This window comes from Entelurus aequoreus, linkage group LG09 (genome assembly GCF_033978785.1).
Source record: "Entelurus aequoreus isolate RoL-2023_Sb linkage group LG09, RoL_Eaeq_v1.1, whole genome shotgun sequence".
NCBI classification, from domain to species: domain Eukaryota; kingdom Metazoa; phylum Chordata; class Actinopteri; order Syngnathiformes; family Syngnathidae; genus Entelurus; species Entelurus aequoreus.
Genome location: NC_084739.1, coordinates 77267068 through 77290307, shown reverse-complemented (window position 1 = coordinate 77290307; position 23240 = coordinate 77267068). Strand labels below are relative to the sequence as shown.

At 37.0% G+C, this 23240-nt stretch overlaps 1 protein-coding gene across 2 annotated transcripts in view; it reads right to left on the bottom strand.

The window, feature by feature from the left end:
- The window catches only part of abch1 (ATP-binding cassette, sub-family H, member 1), a 58659-nt gene that overhangs the window by 20493 nt on the left and 14926 nt on the right, over window positions 1-23240 (bottom strand). For both annotated transcript variants that reach the window (XM_062057851.1, XM_062057852.1), the window contains exons 3-11: window positions 21423-21582; window positions 21158-21312; window positions 18315-18422; window positions 15901-15994; window positions 10327-10401; window positions 10070-10250; window positions 9889-9985; window positions 9653-9821; window positions 5923-6023 (exon numbers count right to left, since the gene is read on the bottom strand). In XM_062057851.1, the coding sequence (XP_061913835.1) occupies window positions 5923-6023; window positions 9653-9821; window positions 9889-9985; window positions 10070-10250; window positions 10327-10401; window positions 15901-15994; window positions 18315-18422; window positions 21158-21312; window positions 21423-21582 (1140 nt within the window). The remainder of the gene's footprint in view (window positions 1-5922; window positions 6024-9652; window positions 9822-9888; window positions 9986-10069; window positions 10251-10326; window positions 10402-15900; window positions 15995-18314; window positions 18423-21157; window positions 21313-21422; window positions 21583-23240) is intronic.

Sequence of the window (23240 nt, the reverse complement as noted above, 5' to 3'; positions counted from 1 at the left end):
AACTTACAAGCGTTACTTGGAGTAATGAATGAAGAATCCATACGGGTAGAAACGCTGGACGGCTAGAAAATGGAACGGCACTTGTACTTCCGGTACAAAGCTTCAAACAGCATGAAGCAATACAAAGGTTCACACAGCAGCGCCTGCAGTGAGCGAACTCGTTCAAAAGATGGCGCCATAGCACAAACAATAACACACCTTTTCAGTGTCTTTCCGTGTGTTTTACGAAAATTGTTGACTTTATGGCCATCATCGATGAAAACTAAAAAAAATAGCCACACCGTTTTATAAGCCACAGGGTTCAAAGCTTAGGCAAAAATTAGCAGTCATTAGTCTGGAATTTACAGTACTTAAAACCTTCCAGACATAACCCCGACTGGGAATCGAACCCAGAAGGACTGAAATGGCATAGTCCTCCATAGAAGACAGTGGCAATCTCAGAGGGAAGTTTGTGCTCATATTCCTATTCTTACATTCAGTGACAGAGCAAGAAGGGGCTAGGAATATGTTTACACATAATCATGCAAAACACGGGCCCCCATGAATCGTTGGGCCCTAAGCACAGCGCCTGATCTGCATATAGGCTGGGGGGTGGCCCTGGGTAGCCCGCTTCAAAGACTGAAGACCAAAGTATTCTAGTTTTCTACAGTATTAAGGACATGTACCTTTTCATTCGGCCATCTTTTTTCTGAGTATCTCACTCATGTATATAAAGTCTGGGGCCTCTGGTAGTCCAGATAACTTTTGCAGCATTTCTCTCACGCACGTTGATTTTTTGGTGTTTGCATGTGTTTTGTTTTTGGATCGTTTCTGTGTTCCCTACGTTTGGACGCTGCTGCATCTATTTAAAAGCCTCTGCTACAAAAATAAACTGCTGAATGTTAAAATTCAAAAACAAAACCAAAAACAAACTGCATACTCCTCACCCGTACCGTGCAAAATTGATGTTTTCTGCACCTTGTGGGTTAGAATAAGGAATCCCAGCAGGTCACAAGACATTGAAACAACGTTGAGAACTTGTTGAATTAGGTCCTGACATTGAACTACTCAAATATAACGTTGGAACAACATGCTTTTTGACGACGTTTACTCAATGTTGGGTTCTAATGTTGATTCGACAATCGAAATTTGGTCATTTCCCAACCAATATTCTCCAACACAAATACAACATTGAAACAACATGCTTTTTGACTACGTTTAATCAATGTCAGGTTGTGACGTTGATTTCACCATTGAAATTTGGTCATTTCCCAACCAATATTGTACAACACAAATATGTTGAAACAACATACTTTTTGACTACGTTGAATCATTGTCAGGTTATGACGTTGATTTGACCATTGAAATTTGGTAATTTCCCAACCAATTCTACAACACAAAACGTTGAAACAACATACTTTTTGATTACATTAAATCAATGTCAGGTTGTGACATTGATTTGACCATTGAAATTTGGTCATTTCCTAACCAATATTTTACAACACATACAACGTTGAAACAACATGCTTTTTGACAATGTTTAATCAATGTCGGGTTCTGACGTTGATTTGACCATTGAATTTTGGTCATTTCCCAACCAATATTCTACAAATACAACGTTGAAACAACATGCTTTTTGACAACGTTTATTCAATGTTGGGTTCTGACGTTGATTTGACCATTGAATTTTGGTAATTTCCCAACCAATATTCTACAACACAAATACGTTGAAACAACATACTTTTTGATTACGTTAAATCAATGTCAGGTTGTGACGTTGATTTGACCATTGAAATTTGGTCATCTCCCAACCAATATTCTACAACACAAATACAACGTTGAAACAACATGCTTTTTGACTATGTTAAATCAATGTCAGGTTGTGATGTTGATTAGACCATTGAAATTTGGTCATTTCCTAACCAATATTTTACAACAAAAACACAACGTTGAAACAACATGTTTTTTGACAATGTTTAATCAATGTCGGGTTCTGACGTTGATTTGACCATTGAATTTTGGTAATTTCCCAACCGATATTCTACAACATAAATACGTTGAAACAACATACTTTTTGATTACGTTAAATCAATGTCAACTTGTGACGTTGTTTTGACCATTGAAATTTGGTCATTTCCCAACCAATATTCTACAACACAAATACAACGTTGAAACAACATGCTTTTTGACGACGCTTATTCAATGTCAGGTTGTGACGTTGATTTGAGCATTGAAATTTGGTCATTTCCTAACCAATATTTCACAACACAAACACAACGTTGAAACAACATGCTTTTTGATGTCGTTTAATCAATGTCGGGTTCTGACGTTGATTTGATCATTAAAATTTGGTCAATTCCCAACCATTATTCGCCAACACAAATACGTTGAAACAACATGCCTTTTGACAACGTTTAATCAATGTCAGGTTCTGACGTTGATTTGATCATTGAATTTTGGTAATTTCCCCAACCAATATTCTACAACACAAACAACGTTGTAACATGCTTTTTGACGACGTTTATTCAATGTCAGGTTGTGATGTTTATTTGACCTTTAGAATTTGATAATTTCCCAACCAATATTCTACAACACAAATACAACGTTGAAACAACATGTTTTTTGAATACCGTATTTTTCGGAGTATAAGTCGCTCCGGAGTATAAGTCGCACCGACCGAAAATGCATAATAAAGAAGAAAAAAAAACATATATAAGTCGCACTGGAGTATAAGTCGCATTTTTTGGGGAAATGTATTTGATAAAAGCCAACACCAAGAATAGACATTTGAAAAGCAATTTAAAATAAATAAAGAATAGTGAACAACAGGCTGAATAAGTGTACGTTATATGAGTCATAAATAACCAACTGAGAACGTGCCTGGTATGTTAACGTAACATATTATGGTAAGAGTCATTCAAATAACTATAACATATAGAACATGCTATACGTTTACCAAACAATCTGTCACTCCTAATCGCTAAATCCCATGAAATCTTATACGTCTATAGTCTCTTACGTGAATGGGATAAATAATATTATTTGATATTTTACGGTAATGTGTTAATAATTTCACACCTGAGTATAAGTCTCACCCCTGGCCAAACTATGAAAAAAACTGCGACTTGTAGTCTAAAAAATACGATACATTAAATCAATGTCAGGTTGTGACATTGATTTGATCGTTGAAATTTGGTCATTTCCCTAACCAATATTTTACAACATAAACATAACGTTGAAACAACACGCTTTTTGACAATGTTTAATCAATGTCTGGTTCTGACGTTGATTTGACCGTTGAATGTTGGTCATTTCCCAACCAATATTCTACAACACAAATACAACGTTGAAACAACAGGCTTTTTGACAACGTTTATTCAATGTTGGGTTCTGACGTTGATTTGACCATTGAATTTAGGTCATTTCCCAACCAATATTCTACAACACAAATACGTTGAAACAACATGCTTTTTGTTGACGCTTAAACAACATACTTTTTGATTACGTTAAATCAATGTCAACTTGTGACGTTGATTTGACCATTGAAATTTGGTCATTTCCCAACCAATATTTTACAACACAAACACAACGTTGAAACAACATGCTTTTTGTTGACGCTTATTCAATGTCAGGTTGTGACGTTGATTTGACCATTGAAATGTGGTCATTTCCTAACCAATATTCTACAACACAAACAACGTTAAAACATGCTCTTTGACTACGTTTAATCAATGTCAGGTTGTGACGTTGATTTGACCTTTGAAATTTGGTCATTTTCCCAACATGGATCTAACGTTAGACACCAACGTTGTCCCAATTTGCAAACAACTATATTGCAACGTTGTTTCAAAGTCAGTTTTAAAGGACATATGTATAATCAACGTTGTATCAATGTCTTGAGCCTGCTGGGATAGAAAGTGAGTTAAAATCCTTGAATGCTTTTAAAACCAATTTGAAAGCATGAGAGGTAATCTCATTTCACTTGCACTTGTTTTTAATTGTTTTAATGTTTGTGTACTGGTCCGTGTTGCTGCTTGAAAACGAGGTTCTTAATCACAATGGAATGTGTTCCTGGTTCAATAAAGTTTAAATAAAAATGTGCAACGATGTTGCCTAGTGTCGTCGGTTCCTCAGCACCGGAATGCTGTCGGAGCGCTGCTTTGGCACGTTTCTGTGACAAACCAGTGAGTGCAACCTCGTGCAACCTCGTGTGGCACGGCGACAAGAAAAGCTGAGTAAGTAAATCGAGGAATGCAGATGAGATGAGAAACTGAACACCTTGCAACAGAGGTGGGATTTATGGCTCTATGAAAGGAGACAGATCTGGAGGAGCCGTTCCTTTCAAAAGACTGGTAGATTTTTTTATTTATTCTTACTGTTTTTTTCTTTATTTATCAAGGAAACAAACACTAGTATTAGTTATACGATTAGATAAAGATCAGGATAATTTAATTTTTACAAATATTACTCTATTGGTAGGAATTATTCTGAAATATTTTTCATAGTAAACATTCCACAAGAGGCCGCCATATTTCCATGCTTTGGCACTGACATCACTAGTTTGAATTTTCCCCTCATTTAAAACAAGTGTGTAGAATTTTAACAGTATAGAAAAAAATAAGAAGAAAAAAATTTATTGATGGATATAAAAGTATAGATAAAACTAGAATAAATATTAGGACAGAATAAAAATGAGAGTACAAAATTACCCTTTACGATATTGAACCCAAAAAGGGAACCAATTTTTTTATTTTTATAAATACATTGAAAAATAATACTAGAGCATAATACAAAATATGAGTCCAACATTGCACTACCATACCTGGTGTGTGTATGGCTGAACTACTACCCTTTAAATTTACAGGGGTGTCATACACGTTTTTAGTGAGGGCCACATTGCAATTGTGGGTGCCCTCAGAGGGCCGCTTGCAACATTTATGAACACAAATGCATATTAGCCTTCTTACACAATTTGCAAAGGCAATTGTGTTTGATTGTCATAATTTTTACTAAAAGATTGATGGATAACTTGCTTTGAAATCATAAGTCAAGATGGCGAGCAGATACTTTTTGATTTATTTTTGAGAAACATAAAATGATTGCTTGGAATATCTTGTTGCATTCACAGATAATTTTACAGTTTTGAAGATATGCAGGGATGCTAAAAAATGTATGTATATATATATATATATATATATATATATATATATATATATATATATATATATATATATATATATATATATATATATATATATATATAAATATACCAATATATACATATACACATATATACACATATAATTAAATTATTATTATTTCATTATTAAAAAAAAAATATATATATATGTATATATGTATGTATGCATATTTACATACGTATATACACATATAAAATATAATACATATACAATATATATACCGGTAATTAAATTATTATTATTTCATGATTTAAAAAATATACAATATGTATATATGTATGTATATTTATACACAAAATACACATACATATAATTAAATTATTATTATTTCATTATTGAAAAATATATATGTATATTATTTGTATGTATGTATATTTATACACTTATATATACACACATAACATACACATACATACATATATATATATATATATATATATATATATATATATATATATATATATATATATATATATATATATATATATATATATATATATAAAAATTTAAAGAACAAATACTTTTCGCCAGAAAATACTGTACATTATTTCCGGCCTTTGGCGGGCCACATGAAATGATGTAGCCTTGAATTTGACACCTGTGTCAACTCTTTTGAATCAAATGGTCGACTGTCCTACGACACCATTAATATCCTTCTAAATGCTGCCATGACACTGCGGCTGCCATTTCATCCCGACAGGAACAGAAAGTGAACAAATGAAAGACCGGCTGTTCTGCAAACCTTTTGAAGAGACAGGTGGTGAAGTTCTCGCCGAAGCCAACAATGCCCCAGTACTTCCCGTCATGGATCCCTCGGAAAGCCTCCTCATGCGACAACTGCACCTGCAAAGTTGAGACGGTAGCGCGTTAAAGAGATTTGGCACAATTAGAGCAGGCTACTAAAATACTAAAACATGTGCAAACTCGATAGCGCTGGCAAAGGTGACCTACTAAGCTTGTGTCTCTTAAATGAGCAAATGCACATATAATAATCTCGCACAAGTAGAGTGATTTATCAAAAGTAAAACTGTTCTGCGGTCACTGTTTTGCACCATGATGTTGGCGCAAACTGGCACAGTTGTACGCAAACGGCGATCGCAAAGAAAGTGGAGTGTCAGAAATATTTTTAAAAATGCACATATTGTCTACTCGGCAATGATATTTTCAAATAAATCAACTGGGTAGTAAATGTGTACAAAATTATTATGTTCAGACATTTTTGTGTGTGTTAAAGAGGTTTCTATTGACTGAACACAAGAATTTTGCACAAATATATTTTCTAATTTTATAGCTGATGACAAATTTAATTGATACGTTTTGGTGTTCAATTTTTCCTGTAGGAAATATGTATATATATATATATATATATATATATATATATATATATATATATATATATATATATATATATATATATATATATATATATATATATATATATATATATATACACTACCGTTCAAAAGTTTGGGGTCACCCAAACAATTTTGTGGAATAGCCTTCATTTCTAAGAACAAGAATAGACTGTCGAGTTTCAGATGAAAGTTCTCTTTTTCTGGCCATTTTGAGCGTTTAATTGACCCCACAAATGTGATGCTCCAGAAACTCAATCTACTCAAAGGAAGGTCAGTTTTGTAGCTTCTGTAACGAGCTAAACTGTTTTCAGATGTGTGAACATGATTGCACAAGGGTTTTCTAATCATCAATTAGCCTTCTGAGCCAAAGAGCAAACACATTGTACCATTAGAACACTGGAGTGATAGTTGCTGGAAATGGGCCTCTATACAACTATGTAGATATTGCACCAAAAACCAGACATTTGCAGCTAGAATAGTCATTTACCACATTAGCAATGTATAGTGTATTTCTTTAAAGTTAAGACTAGTTTAAAGTTATCTTCATTGAAAAGTACAGTGCTTTTCCTTCAAAAATAAACTTTTGAACGGTAGTATATATATATACATATATATATATACTAGGGGTGTAACGGTACGTGTATTTGTATTGAACCGTTTCGGTACGGGGGTTCCAGTTCGGTTCAGAGGTGTACCGAACGAGTTTCCACACGGACATATTAAGTAGCGTAACGCACGTTGTGTAAACAATGCACACCGAGGCACAACACACGGCATGCTAGCAGCTAACGGGCTACGATAGACTGACCATACGTCCTCTTTTCACCAGACATGTCCTCTTTTGCGCAGCTGTCAGGGCGGAGTTTCTTAAATGCCTCAAATGTCCGGCATTTTGAGTTAGGGTTGCGTGTATTTTCAATGTACGTTCAGGGTTAAGAAGGGGTTAAAAACAAAACAAATTGTGCGCGCAGCGCAGCAGCATTCGTGTGGGAGGGGCAGAGACAGAGATCGAGAGAGTTATGATAAACGCGCATGCGTCACCAGGCTCTGCTTTTTATCCATAGATTTATCAGATTTAATTTTTTATTATCTATAGCAGGGGTGTCAAAAGTGTGCCCCGGAGGCCATTTGCGGCCCACAGCTAATGTTTTAAAGGCCCACGGCACATTCTAAAAATACTATTGAAATAAATAAAAAAATAACAAAAGTGAAATAAAAAAGCTTAAAGGTTTAAATGTCATTTAGAAAAAGTTGCAATGTTGACTAATAAAACAAAGCAGTTTTTTTTTCTTTCAAACTGTCATTGCTCAAAACATAATATTGAATCAAAATCAATGTTATTATGAATTATTGACCTATACAAGGTTCCGATTACTTCACATCAAATATTCCACTAAGAGCATTATTTTTGGTGGAAGATTTTGCAAATTTGGTAAATAAATAACCCAAAATGTATATTTTGTTGTTTTCTTACTGTACCGAAAATGAACCGAACCGTGACCTCTAAACCGAGGTACGTACTGAACCTAAATTTTTCTGTACCGTTACACCCCTAATATATATATATATATATATATATATATATATATATATATATATATATATATATATATATATATATATATATATATATATATATATATATATATATATATATTAGGGCTGCAACAACTAATCGATTAAATCGATTAAAATCGATTATAAAAATAGTTGCCGATTAATTTAGTCATCGATTCGTTGGATCTATGCTATGCGCATGCGCAGAGGCTTTTAAAAAAAAAAAAAAAAAAAGTTTTTTTTTTTTTTTTAATAAACCTTTATTTATAAACTGCAACATGTACAAACAGCTGAGAAACAATAATCAAAATAAGTATGGTGGCAGTATGCTGTTTTTTTCAATAAAATACTGGAAAGGATAGAAATGTAGTTTGTCTATTTTATCCGATTATTAATCGATTAATCGAAGTATTAATCGACAGATTAATCGATTATCAAATTAATCGTTAGTTGCAGCCCTAATATATATATATATAAAATATTTAAATAATACTTTTCTGCCATCAGAACACCGCAGTGTCTCCCAGAGCACCTTCAGTGGGCTCAAAAAAGTAGGTTAGTGTCAGGACGTGGACTGTGGGGGGTTTGTTTTCCCGAGATGCAAGAGAAACTGGCGCGGACATGGCGTGAAGGTAAGGACATGATTTAATTCTAACCAAAAAGAGTGAACAAAAAGCGCGCACAAGGCGGAAATGCAAACTTGGCTAATTAAAGCAAAAACTAGCACTTGGGCCAAAGCTATGGACATGAATAAACAAAAGCTTTAACTATGAAAACGAGCAGCATGAACTGTGGTAACGCATGACATAAGCAAGACTTACTGTGGCAAGAAAAGCGCATGTACAGAGCATGGAAAGATCATCAGAGTAACAGGGGTAGCGGAGGTAATGTTGCCAGGCCGACTGCCTGGCAACTACAAGCTTAAATACTGTGTCATGATTGGGCCCCTAGGTCAAAAAGTTGAAGGTCTAGCTCGCGCTTCAATATAGCCAAGAAAAGGTGATAATGATCATATGCGTGCGCTGCATGTCAACAACATGACGGAACGCGGCACGTTGGACCATGCGACGCCATTAATGTGGTGGGATATGAGTGTCTCCATGGCGACAGCTGTGAAATACAGGCAAAAACCTCATTTAAAGGCGGTCTGCGAAGTGTACAAGCAGTCTTAGTAGCTCACCCGCGACACGCCCACTATAGTACATGCAATTTGATGGTGTGGCGTATCGCTGGTCTCGTCACATCCTCAACGGTATATCGTTAGGCAACCAGTCCATACAGCCCGTAATGATGTCATCTCAGGTCTTTTGAGTTCATAGTACCAAAACTGACTCTGTCAGGCCCTTATAAGGGCATGTTGATGTGTGCGTGAGGCTTGGAATGTAATCTTTCACCATATGCAAAACATGTTGTTGGTAAGACTCGCAGATATTACAATGGTGTGCACAAGCCATTTAGTATGTGGTTTTTGGATTTTAGTAGATTAGGGTTGTTGACTATCAGGGATGGCAAGTGACGCAAATTAAAATAACTCCCAGTTTTAAAATGGCAGCTATATACCTGTTGCACACTGGAGTTGTCCAGGAAGGAGAGCAGGGATCTGCTGAAACTAATGGGTGAGGTCTCGTTGTTCACCACGGCCACCTGGATCCCTCGCGGGTCTCCTCCCACGCACAAGCAGATCAGCGTGATCTGGATGACGGGCAGCAAGAACTGGAAGCACAACGAGCTGCGGAACACACAAGTCAGAAATGTCAAGTCAAGTCCTCACTTTACAGTGGATTTTATGAACATACCCCGGCAACCTCTTCATCCGCACCAAGGTTTTGATGGTGAGGGCGGCGATGTTCCTCCATTTGGGTATCATGTGTCTGGCTCGCACCCTCCAGTTCGCTACAGAGTCACACGGTCTTCACTCATCAGACACGGTCATTCAGATTACGGGGAGTTTAACGCCCGGCTTTCATGACACCACACCTGTGGGCTTGAAGTCCTCCACATTCCATCGCGGGCCGGTGCCAAGAATGGGTCGGCTCTCGTCCTGGCCCCTCTCGAATGACTGGCTGTCCACCAAAACGTCGTCTTTTGAGACGGAGTCGCGCTTCTGGCAATTCTGGTCTGAGGTCTTGCACAGTTGCAGGAAGGCATGCTCCAGGGTCTGCAGAGGACAGGGTCCAGTGTGTTATCTTCCCCACACAGTAACTCCGCGCCCCGGCTAAGCACTTCCTACTCACTGTTGAGCCGTGCTGCTTCATGACCACGTCTGGAGGACCTTCGGCCAACAAGTCGCCGTTCCTCATCAGTCCGACCTGAAAATGAAACAAATATTTTAAATCTAGAACAGCATTTTTGCCATGTCGTTTAGACTATTGCAATGCCTACAATAATTATAGTCTACAATATAAAACTGCTGACGAGGACCAGACGGCGGGAGCATATTACACCAGTTTTAAAATCTGCATTGGCTCCCCGTCTGCGTCAGGGTGGATTTTAAAGTTCCATTATTAGTTTTAAAACGTCTTAATGGCCTTGCGCCTTCTTATCTATCTGACCTGCTTTTACCGTGTCAACCCCGGCGGATCCGAGGTCCTCTGGCACCGACCTTTTAGCTTTACAGAACACCATAACAAGGACCCACGGGGAGGTGGCATTTAGCCACTATGCCCCCACCTGTGGAACAGCTTGCCAGAGAACCTCAGGACTGCAGAGCGTTGAAATAAAAACAATTATATTTTATGTTTACAAATGTTTTAGCTGTTTTTAAGATGGCGTTAATTTTAGTTATTCTCAAAGGTGGCGTTTTTCCTCAAATCCTCAGTGCCATGCCATGCTTTGTTTTTGCTTTGTCACTGTCAATAGTGCTGTGTGTGTGTGTGTGTGTGTGTGTGTGTGTGTGTGTGTGTGTGTATGCGTGTGTGAATGTGTGTGTGTGAATGTTTTCTTCTCTTTTTTTTTGTACAGCACTTTGTGTTTGCCACCTGCCTGTGTATTAAAAGTACTATATAAATAAATACAAATAAAGTTTGATATGATTTTATATATATACATATATATATATATATATATATATATATATATATATATATATATATATATATATATATATATATATATATATATATATATATATATATATATATATATATACATATATATGTATATACATATGCATATACATACATATATATGTATATATATACATATATGTGTATATACATATATATGTATATGTATACATATACATGTATATGTATGCATATACACACACACACACATATGTATATACATATATACACACACACACATATGTATATATATATATACACACACACACATATATATATATATATATATATATATATATATATATATATATATATATATATATATATATATATATATATATATATATATATACACACACATATATATCATATATATATACATATATACACATATATATATACATATATTATATATACACATATATACATATATACACATATATCATATACATACATATGCATGTATATAATTAATATATAATCAGTATAATTGGATATTAAGAGTATGTGAAAGTTCGACTGAATTATGTGTTGTGTTTGGACATTTTTTTATCGTATCCACAAAGTACAGTGAGCAGGTTTGTGTTGTGTGTGGCCATGCGTATTGACTTTCTGTGTAAGCTTATTTGCGCCGTGAGTGGGAAAGATTGTTTGGATTTTGGTCATATATAAAAATGCTGTGCTGCGTACACTTCAAAGACTAATTCGTGGCCATCAACCTGGATTACTGACGTTCGCCACAAGATGGTGACAAATTTGTAGCAAATAGGTCAGGTTAGCTTTGGTTCTGCGCTGCCTTTGACACAGTTGACCATACAGAGAACCAAAACCTGGGTCTGTTCTTATCTGGTTCAATCTCGATCACAAGACATACTTTGTTGAAATCGCTAACTGTGTCTCTCAGATCTACGTGATTCGCTTCAGCGTCAACAGTTTAGTCATCATTTTTGCAGTTAAGAAACTTCCCCATGACTTTAGCCCCAGATTTCTTTTTGCTTTGAGGTTATCATTACTGTCAACAGTGGTGGGAAAGTGTATTACAACTGGGTACTATACAGACCACAGCTGAGAAACAGATACTTGTTTTGGCGACCTATGGTTAAGAAACACTGTCTTAATGGACATGCATGACAGGTGTGTTTTGTTTTTTTACTTTAATTCCGACAAAGACCATAATCAAATAGGTTCTCAGGCGGGTAGATGAATTTATTGCGCATTTGAAATAAAAAAAATGTGTTTCATAGCTGTTCATTTCTTTGTCTGGTGACAGAAATAGGCCTCAAGCCTTAGTAGACGCTAATGCTCTTTGTGGAAACCCATGGAATCCCAAAAATGACTGACCGATCGGCCATATTAGTGGGTCAAAAGTGGCATAAACAACATTTCTTGCTGTGAGGCAACGGCCGTCTACAACCTCTAGCCACACCAACTTCACCTGCCATGCTTCTGTCAAGTCCCAAGCATCAAATCAATGACTCAGCCACCGGAGTGACCCAACTGGTTCTAGCTGACAATGTTTTAAGACTCTTAGAGCATGTTTTCCAAAAAGCAGGAATTATGTCATTTATTTTAATTATTTTTTTACAGGCAGGAATGTCTGGCTTGCACACGACAACAGCAGACAAAACTGCCGACATGACGCAAAGTGAGAAAATGGAGGACAAGTCAACACTCGTCAATTTAAATGTAGTTTCATGCGCACTGGTAACTTTGTGACTGTTTAATTCGGTTTTCGCTATATTTTTGCCCCGGTTTTCGTATACGGTCTCAAATAGTGGGATGGGCACTCGCAGCCTTAGTGGCCTTGTGGTTAGAGTGCCCGCCCTGAGATCGGTAGGTCGTGAGTTCAATCCCCGGCCGAGTCATACCAAAGACTATAAAAATGGGACCCCTTACCTCCCTGCTTGGCACTCAGCATGAAGGGTTGGAATTGGGGGTTAAATCACCAAAAATGATTTCCCGGGCGCGGCCACCGCTGCTGCTCACTGCTCCCCTCACCTCCCAGGGGGTGAACAAGGGGATGGGTCAGATGTAGAGGACAAGTTTCACCACACCTAGTGTGCATGTGACTATCATTGGTACTTTAACTTAACTTATTCCAAAATGGGGAAACAAAAATTGTCCTCAAAATTCAACACACAATACCCCATAATGACAATGTAAAAACGTTTTTTTTTAGAATTTTTTTATTCATTTATTTTTTTTAAACAAAAAAAAAACGTGTACAAAAAAAAAGTATTCCGACTTTTTGCTCAATACTTTGTTTGGGCAGTGTCGCCCGTTCCTCTGTGCAGCACCTCTCAAGTGCCATCATATTCAGATCTCTCCGGAAATGTTCCATCGTATTCAAGCCTGGGCTCGGGCTGGGCCACTCAAGGACATTTACAGAGTTGTCCTGAAGTCATCTCTTTGATATCTTGGCTGTGTGCTAAGGTGCCCTTGTCCCGCTGTGAGACGAACCGTCGCCCCAGTCTGAGTTCAAGAGTGCTCTGGAGCAGGTCTTCCTGCAGGATGTCTCTGTACATTGCTGCGTTAATCTTTCCCTCTATTCTGACTAGTCTCCCAGTTCCTTTCGCTGAAAAACATCCCTGCAGCATGATGCTGCCACCACCATGCTTCACTGTAGGGATGGTGTTGGCCTGGTTTCCATCCAATCACAACGGCTTCTTGTCTCATCAGACCAGAGAATTTTTCAGGTGCATTTTGTCCGACTTTTACTAAGAAATGGCTTCCGTCTGGCCACTCTACCATACAGGCCTGATTGGTGGATTGTTCCAGAGATGGTTCTTGTCTCTCCCAATGGCCAACCTAAAAGAGTGACCATCAGGTTCTTGGTCATCTCCCTGACTAGGGCCATTCTCCCCCGATCGCTCAGTTTAGACCGCCGAACAGCTCTAGGCAGAGTCCTGGTGGTTCCAAACTTCTTGCATTTACGGGTGATATTATTGGTGCAGATATTATTCTGCACCCTTCCCCAGATTTTTGTCCAACAGACAATTCCTTGGACTTCATTATTGGTTTGTGCTCTGCCATACACTGTCAAGTGTGGGACCTTCTATATAGACAGACATGTGCCTTTTTTCAAATCATGTCCAACCAACTGAATTTACCACAGGTAGACTCCAATCAAGCCGCCTCTCAAGGATGATCAGTTGAAACAGGATTCACCTGATCTCACTTTTTAACTGCATGGCAAAGGCTGTGAATACGTATGTGCATGTTAATATCGAGGAAAAAAACAAACAAAAACGTTTTCACATTGTCATTATGGGGTATTGTGTGTAGAATTTTGAGGACAAAATTTTTTATATTTACTGTATTTTGCTCATTTTCACAATGTTCGCTATTTCCCCAACAACACCAACACTACTAATTAGAGATGTCCGATAACATCGGACTGCCGATATTATCGGCCGATAAATGCTTTAAAAAATGTAATATCGGAAATTATCGGTATCGGTTTCAAAATTATCGGTATTGGTTTCAAAAAGTAAAATTTATGATTTTTTAAACGCCGCTGTGTACACGGACGTAGGGCACTGCCTTTGCGTGCCGGCCCAGTCACATAATATCTACAGCTTTTCACACACTCACAAGTGAATGCAAGGCATACTTGGTCAACAGCCATACAGGTCACACTGAGGGTAGCCGTATAAACAACTTTAACATTGTTACAAATATGCGCCACACTGTGAACTCACACCAAACAAGAATGACAAACACATTTTGGGAGAACATCCGCACCGTAACACAACATAACAAATACCCAGAACCCCTTGCAGCACTAACTCTTCCGGGACACTACAATATACACCCCCCGCTACCCCATGCCCCCCCTCCCCCCCCCACCACCACCTCAACCCCGCCCACCTCAACCTCCTCATGCTCTCTCAGGGAGAGCATGTCCCAAATTCCAAGCTGCTGTTTTGAGGCATGTTAAAAAAAAAAAAAGCATTTTGTGACTTCAATAATAAATATGGCAGTGCCATGTTGGCATTTTTTTCCATTACTTGAGTTGATTTATTTTGGAAAACCTTGTTACATTGTTTAATGCTTCCAGCGGGGCATCACAACAAAATTAATCATAATAATGTGTTAATTCCACAACTGTATATATCGGTATCGGTTGATATTGGAATCGGTAATTAAGAGTTGGACAATATCGGAATATCGGATATCGTCAAAAAAGCCATTATCGGACATTTCTACTACTAATCATGACAGACTTCATCAATGACATCTTTGAGACAAATGATGATTCAGAACCTTATATTTTTGAGCCTGAATATACCGAGGATGAGCTACAAGCTTTAGCAGCTGAGTGATAAGCAGACCCAGCAAGTAGCAGTATTGCTAAGTGCTAAACAAGAAATACAAACGACTACTACATGAAACAACTTGAACCCTCTAAAATGGACTCACTTGCTGTGCTATGGTTTTCTTTACACATGTTGCCCGTGTGAAGGACTTTTAAAGCAGGACTAAACTGAGGCTTTGATTTACTAATCTAAAGAATAAACGCACGGCTATAAACCATTCAGCCGTTAATGCTGAACCAACAATGAACTCATAGAACGATTCATGCCGACCCAAGCATTCTTTTGATGACCTTTTGTCAAATGACATGCTAAACTGGTTAGCTTTTTTGGACACATGAAACCCCTCAGGCGCCATACCGCCTCCTATTGCTTTACACTGGCAGCAAAACAATGGGCGATGATGCGTGTTTTGGCGTGTGCTCACCATGTTAGCTTGCCTGGCCTCCTCGATGTAGTGTGTGGTGATGATGACGGACACTTTGCCCGTCTTCACGATGTCTACCAGATGCTGCCATATCCTAAAAACAAAAGCAAACACATATATAGGATTATAAAAGTCCCATCTCCGGGGTCGCGGGGGGTGCTGGAGCCTATCCCAGCTGCACTTGGGCGGAAGGCTGGGTGGGGTACGCCCTGGACAAGTCGCCACCTCATCGCAGGGCCAACACAGATAGACAGACAACATTCACACTCACATTCACACACTAGGGCCAATTTAGTGTTGCCAATCAACCTATCCCCAGGTGCATGTTTTTGGAGGTGGGAGGAAGCCGGAGTACCCGGAGGGAACCCACGCAGTCACGGGGAGAAAATGCAAACGCCACACAGAAAGACCCCGATCCCGGGACCTTTTTGTTGTGAGGCACCAGCACTAATCCCTGTTCCACCGTACTGCCCACATACATTATTTATATATATATATATATATATATATATATATATATATATATATATATATATATATATATATATATATATATATATATATATATATATATATATATATATATATATATATATATATATATATATATATATATATAAACATATATATATATATATATATATATATATAAATACATACTCATCTGATTCAACTCCATCTTCAACTTTTTATCTCATCTCATATTTTCTACTTTCTTATCTTATAGTTTCGACTTTTTATCTCATAATTATGACTTTCTAATCTCATATTTAAGGATTTTTATAGACTTTCTTATGTCATAATTATGACTTTCTTATGTCATCATTTTGATTTTTAATCTCATTATTATGACTTTTTATCTCATAATTATGACTTTTTTTAAATCTCATAATCATGACCTTTTATCTTATAATGTATTTATATTCTCATAATTATAACTATCTCATAATTTTAACTTTCTCATCTGGTACTTTTGACTTTTTATCTCAAATGTATGACTTTTTAATCTATTAATTTGTACTTATTTACTTCATCATTTTTATCTCATAATTATGACATTCTTACCTCAAAATTTATACTTTCTTATCTGAAATTTTTTTCTTTTTTATCACATAATTATAACTTTTTATCTCATAATTTAGACTTTCTTATCTCATATTTTCTACTTTCTTATCATATAGTTTCAACTTTTTATCTCATAATTATGACTTTCTAATCTCATATCTAAGGCTTTTTATCGACTTGCTTATCTCATAATTTTTTATTTTTTTACTCACAATTATGATTTTTTTATCTCAAAATTACGACTGTCGTATGTCATAAATACGACTTTATCATCTCATAGTTACGATTTTTTATCTCCTAATTATGACTTGCTTATCTCATAATTATGACTTTCTTATCTCATAATTTTTACTTTTTATCTCATAGTTAAAACGTTTTTAATCTTATAATTTTTCTTTTTATCTCATAATTATGAGTTTTTTATCTCATAATTTTTACTTTTTACCTCATAATTATGAGTTTCTTATCTCATAATTTTTACTTTTTATCTCATAATTACGACATTCTATTCTCATAATTACAACTATCTCATAATTTTGACGTTCTCATCTGGTAATTTTGACATTTTATCTCATGTTTATGACTTTCTTATGTTATAGTTTTTCGAATTTTTTATCTCATAACTATGACTTTCTTATCTCATAATTTTTACTTTCTTATCTTATCATTTTAACTTTGTTATCAGATACATTCGACTTTCTTATCTCTTAATTACGCCTTTTTATCTCATGATTTCGACTTTCTTATCTCAATTATGGCTTTCTTATCTCATCATTTTGACTTTTTAATTCATCATTATGTCATTTTAATCTTATAATTTTGAATGTTATTTTATAATTATGACTTATGTCATAATTATGACTTTCTTATCTCATAATTTTGACTTTTTATCTCATGATTTTGACTTTTTTATCTCATACTCCTAGCTTATCTCATAATAATGACATTTTATCTCATAATTATGACATTATATCTCATAATAATGACATTAAATCTCATAATTATGACATTATATCTCATAATCCCTGCCACGCTACTTTCCTGGGGGAAACACTGAAAGTCTTTGCAACATTGACATCAGTCAAGAAGTGCGCTACCGCTTCAGGTTTCACGTTTCCTCTTAATGTTGCAGAAGCTTGTAGGGCTCATGTGACACACACACTCACACACACACGCAGACACACGCACACCCTCACACACATGAACACACGAACACACACACATCTTGGTGTGAATGCACTGTAGGGAACAGCTTTTAACAGACGTAAGCTACATTGTACTGAGAAGACCCACAAAGCGGGTGACACTTGAAAGCGGATGCAGACACTCGTAATGACTTATGTACGTACTTGGCCCTGAGAACTGGGTCCACTCCCACTGTGGGTTCGTCCAAGATGAGCAGCTCTGGAGTCTGGAGCAGCGCCGCCCCGAGAGACACTCTCCGCATCTCCCCACCACTGCAACACACAAAACAAAACGTCAAAATCAATGAGGCCAGATCCAGCCAGAACCTGTCTGACAACATGCAAGGCATTCTGGGTGAGCATTCTGGGTCGTTATTAGTTTTGGCATCCAACATGAGCCAACCCAGAAGGCACAAGACATTGAAACAACGTTGACAACTTGTTGAATTAGGTCCTGACATTGAGCAACTCAAACATAACGTTGAAACAACATGCTTTTTGACAACGTTTAATCAATGTTGGGTTCTGACGTTGTTTTGACCGTTGATTTTTGGTCATTTCCCAACCAATATTCTACAACACAAACACAACGTTGAAACAACATGCTTTTGACGACGTTTAATCAATGTTGGGTTCTGACGTTGTTATGACCATTGAATTTTGGTCATTTCCCAACCAATATTCTACAACACAAATACAACCTTGAAACAAGATGCTTTTTGACGACGTTTAATCAATGTTGGGTTCTGACGTTGTTTTGACCGTTGATTTTTGGTAATTTACCAACCAACATTCTACAACACAAATACAACGTTGAAACAACATGTTTTTTGACTACGTTTAATCAATGTTGGGTTCTGACAATGTTTTGACCATTGAATTTTGGTCATTTCCCAACCAATATTCTACAACACAAATACAACGTTGAAACAACATACTTTTTGACAACGTTTAATCATTGTCAGTTTCTGACGTTGATTTGACCATTGAATTTTGATCATTTCCCAACCAATATTCTACAACACAAATACAACGTTGAAACAACATGCTTATTGACTACGTTTAATCAATGTTGGGTTCTGACGATGTTTTGACCATTGAATTTTGGTCATTTCCCAACCAATATTCTACAACACAAATACAATGTTGAAACAACATACTTTTTGACAACGTTTAATCATTGTCAGTTTCTGACGTTGATTTGACCATTGAATTTTGATAATTTCCTAACCAATATTCTACAACACAAATACAACGTTGAAACCACATGCTTTTTGATGACGTTTAATCAATGTTGTTTTCTAACGTTGTTTTGACCATTGAATTTTGGTCATTTCTCAACCAATATTCTACAACACAAATACAACGTTGAAACAACATGCTTTTTGACGACGTTTAATCAATGTTGGGTTCTAACGTTGTTTTGACCATTGAATTTTGGTCATTTCCCAACCAATATTCTACAACACAAATACAACGTTGAAACAACATGCTTCTTGACGACGTTTAATCAATGTCAGGTTCTGATGTTGATTTGACCATTGAAATTTGGTCATGTCCCAACCAATATTCTACAAAACACATCTAATGTCGAAAAAACATGCTTTTTGACTGCATTTAATCAATGTTGGGTTCTGACGTTGTTTTGACCACTGAATTTTGGATTGAATGTGATTAATTAAGATTAATCCAAATTCCAAAATGTGATTAATTTGATTTAATAGGATCAGCCCTAGTTTATACACTTTTATTTTTCACAAAACTTGTACTGCATTTGGTACAATTGGGGCATCAAGAATCCAAACTGTGTCCTGAGAAATGAAGTATAATTATGAAAGTTATTGCAAGAGGTCACAAAATGCTTAGAAAACAAAATATGCCACACATCAGGTGCATTTGTCAAAGATATACAGGCGGTCCCCAAATTATGATGTTATTACGGTACCATCAATTATTAATACTGTACAAAAAATAAATAGATGTGTGCTCATGATGGAAACATACACAAAAAAAGCACTTTTGTTTTATTTTTGTTGAATTTTCTACACTTTAATATTAATTAATTATTACATTGTATTGATTTATTTTACATTTTTGGGTCATCCAAAATAAATACTCAAAATATATTCTCATCATCTTGACTTACATTTCAAAAAGAGATGCATATGCAAACTGTTTAATGAGACTATTATGTTTATATTAATACAGGGGTGATATATAAATATATGAGTACACATAATAATATAATGGATATATAATATATATTTATTATAAATGGTTATTAAGAGTAGATGAAAGTTTGACTCCTACCTTGTTTACTTCCGTGACGACCTCCTTAAAGTTTTGTTATCAATCAGAAATATCAAACAGCTAAAATGCGCCAAACATGGAAAAGTGTGTTTTAAATTGGTGTAATTTCGATTTATAGATTTTTTTTTATGTTGATTGGATGTTTTTTTTTATAATATCCACAAAGTTCAATGAGCAGGTTGTGTAATGTGTGACCATGTTTGTAGAATTTTTGTGCTGGTTGATTTTTTTTTTTCCCGCACCATGACTTGGGAAGGTTGTTTGGACTGGGTCATGTAAGTAAATGCTGTGCTAATTTATTTGTAAGTTCATAAAATGGTTGAGGAAATTTCATTGCCCACCAGATGCCAACAAAGTAGCAGCTAAGTGATACTTGATTATTTGTATATGACATGACCACTGTGTTGCGGGCCGTAGTTTGGACACACCTGTACTAATACATATTCACTGTTACAAGTGGCCCTCTGAGAGACACCATAATTGCGATGTGGCCATCAATGAAAACGAATTTGACACCCATGCCTTAGTTGATTAAACATTTCTTTGGTTGCCTAAAATCTTTGAACTCATCATCGTGGTCAAAGAATCACAAAGTTATCATCATCGGTATCAGTATCAAAACTTACACTGTATTCAGTTGGTATTGGATTGATACCAAAATTTAACTGACCAATTGAATGTGTTGCTATTTTGCTCACCTGAGATTCCGGACCAGCCTGTGCTTCTCCGGCAGGTCCAGAAACTTGATGAGGAAGTCCATGCGTTCCATGGTCTCCTTCCACGTTAACCCGTGGATTCTCCCGAAGAACGTGAGCGTGTCACTGATGGTGAACTCGTTGTACAATGCCAGCTCCTGCAGACAAAGGGACGGGGAGCGGGGTGGGGGGGGGGGGGGGGGGTCACACCATACTCCCAAGCGAGCTTTTATTGTGGAGGGGCCGGCGTATATTCGAAGTGTCTTACTTGCGGCATGTATCCCACCATCTTCCCCGGGACACCGTGACCAGGGAACCCGGGCGGCTTCCCCAACACGCTGATGTGGCCCCGGGTGATTTTCAGGGTGCCCACGATGCATTTCAGCAGCGTGGTCTTCCCGCAGCCGCTGGGGCCCAGCAGGCCGTAGCTGCGAGGCAGAAAAGCAAATACCAGGTCAGATTCCAGGTTGGATTCCAGAATTTGAGTTTTTGGGGTTTTCAGTGCGTTTTACTTTTGTAGCTGTATGTTGAGATGGCACCGCTCAAGCTCTGTGGGTTTTTTTATGTCTTATATCGGTGTTGGGTCCCGAGCGGCCCCTTCGAGGGCTTTGACTCACTGAAAGTATCTCTTATCCCTTCTTGTTGCTCATTTAACAATGCACCATTGTTCCCAGTGTGGGCGCTTTCCGCAGAGTTGCGTCACATGCTCTCACCCCCTCCAAACTGAGCCCACTCCCTCCCTCCCACCATGTATTCAGTGTATAAACAATAACGCATCTCTCTTCCTATCAATGTGACCTGTGCCTTTTGAGATGCTTGAGCTTCTCAAATAAATCTAGGAAAGACAATTTTGTTTGACTACCTGATTAGAAAATTCTCCAATGCAAACAGAACAAGGCCTGAGCTAAAGTCATAGCAGTTTCTTAAGCGCCAAAATTATGACTGAAGTGGTGAAGCTGTGTTTTCATTTGCACTTTAATTTTTAATTAAATTCATGAATAATTTAGTGTATTCATATTAGCACAACATAATTGTATGTAAATGTATTTTTCATCAGTTATTTATGAGTCCCTTCTTATGCAGTATATTTGGTTAGTATTTCACTGGAATGCCTACTGATGTGGTGTTTATATCTTCCCCTTTACATGAAGATTTAATCATTGTGGAGGGAGGTGTGGCCAGTGCGCCTGCAGGAGCAAAGGTCACCGCCTCTGTCTGTGGTGCTGAGAACGAGCACCATCGGATGGGGGCGGGACATGTGCTGACGGCGAGACACAGCTGACAAGTGATTAGATTTCCCAGGTGGTACGTGTTAATCTAATCATTGCCCGTATGTGGGCTCTGTACCGAGGATGTCGTTGTGGCTTGTATAGCCCTTTGAGACACTTGTGATTTAGGGCTATATAAATAAACATTGATTGATTGATATGTTGTCTTTAACAGTGAGCGGCCGAGAGCAGGGGGAGAGAGAGGATACGGACGTGACTGAAAAGTCACGTTCTGCGGGAGAAAGACTTTGATAAAACCTATGTGCATTAAAAACTTTGTTAAAAACTGCACGCTTGGCTCCTGTGCCGTGTCTACAGTGGAACTGCTAGGAAGCAACTTCCACAATCATAATCCACACAAAGAGTTTAAAAAAAAAACAAGCCAGGTGCCGCAAACAAGCGTCTTTCCTTGTCTTTCTTGCCATCTCCGGGTACAAATTGAATGTCAGAGATGACCAACTTCTCGGTTTATGTCCACAACCTTCTACTATCCAGGTGAGAGGCATGATTTATAATCCGGAATTGATCATGATGCAGCAGCTGCACAAGCTCGTTAGCTCTCTGTGATCACGGGGCAGCCAAAAAAAATTGTTTGTCTGCGTAAGTGCTTTTAATAACAATATTGCTAATACTTGGTTATTATTCAGGTGTGTTTTTAGAGGCAACATGGATTAACAAGCCGATGATTACAAATTAGAAAGCAAAAACAAACAAAAAACATGGGTTCTTGTCCCTCATAGGGATTGTGAATGATAAGCAAAATTAAAAATAAAGTGCAGTTCCCCTTTAAAGGCCTACTGAAATGATTTTTTTTTATT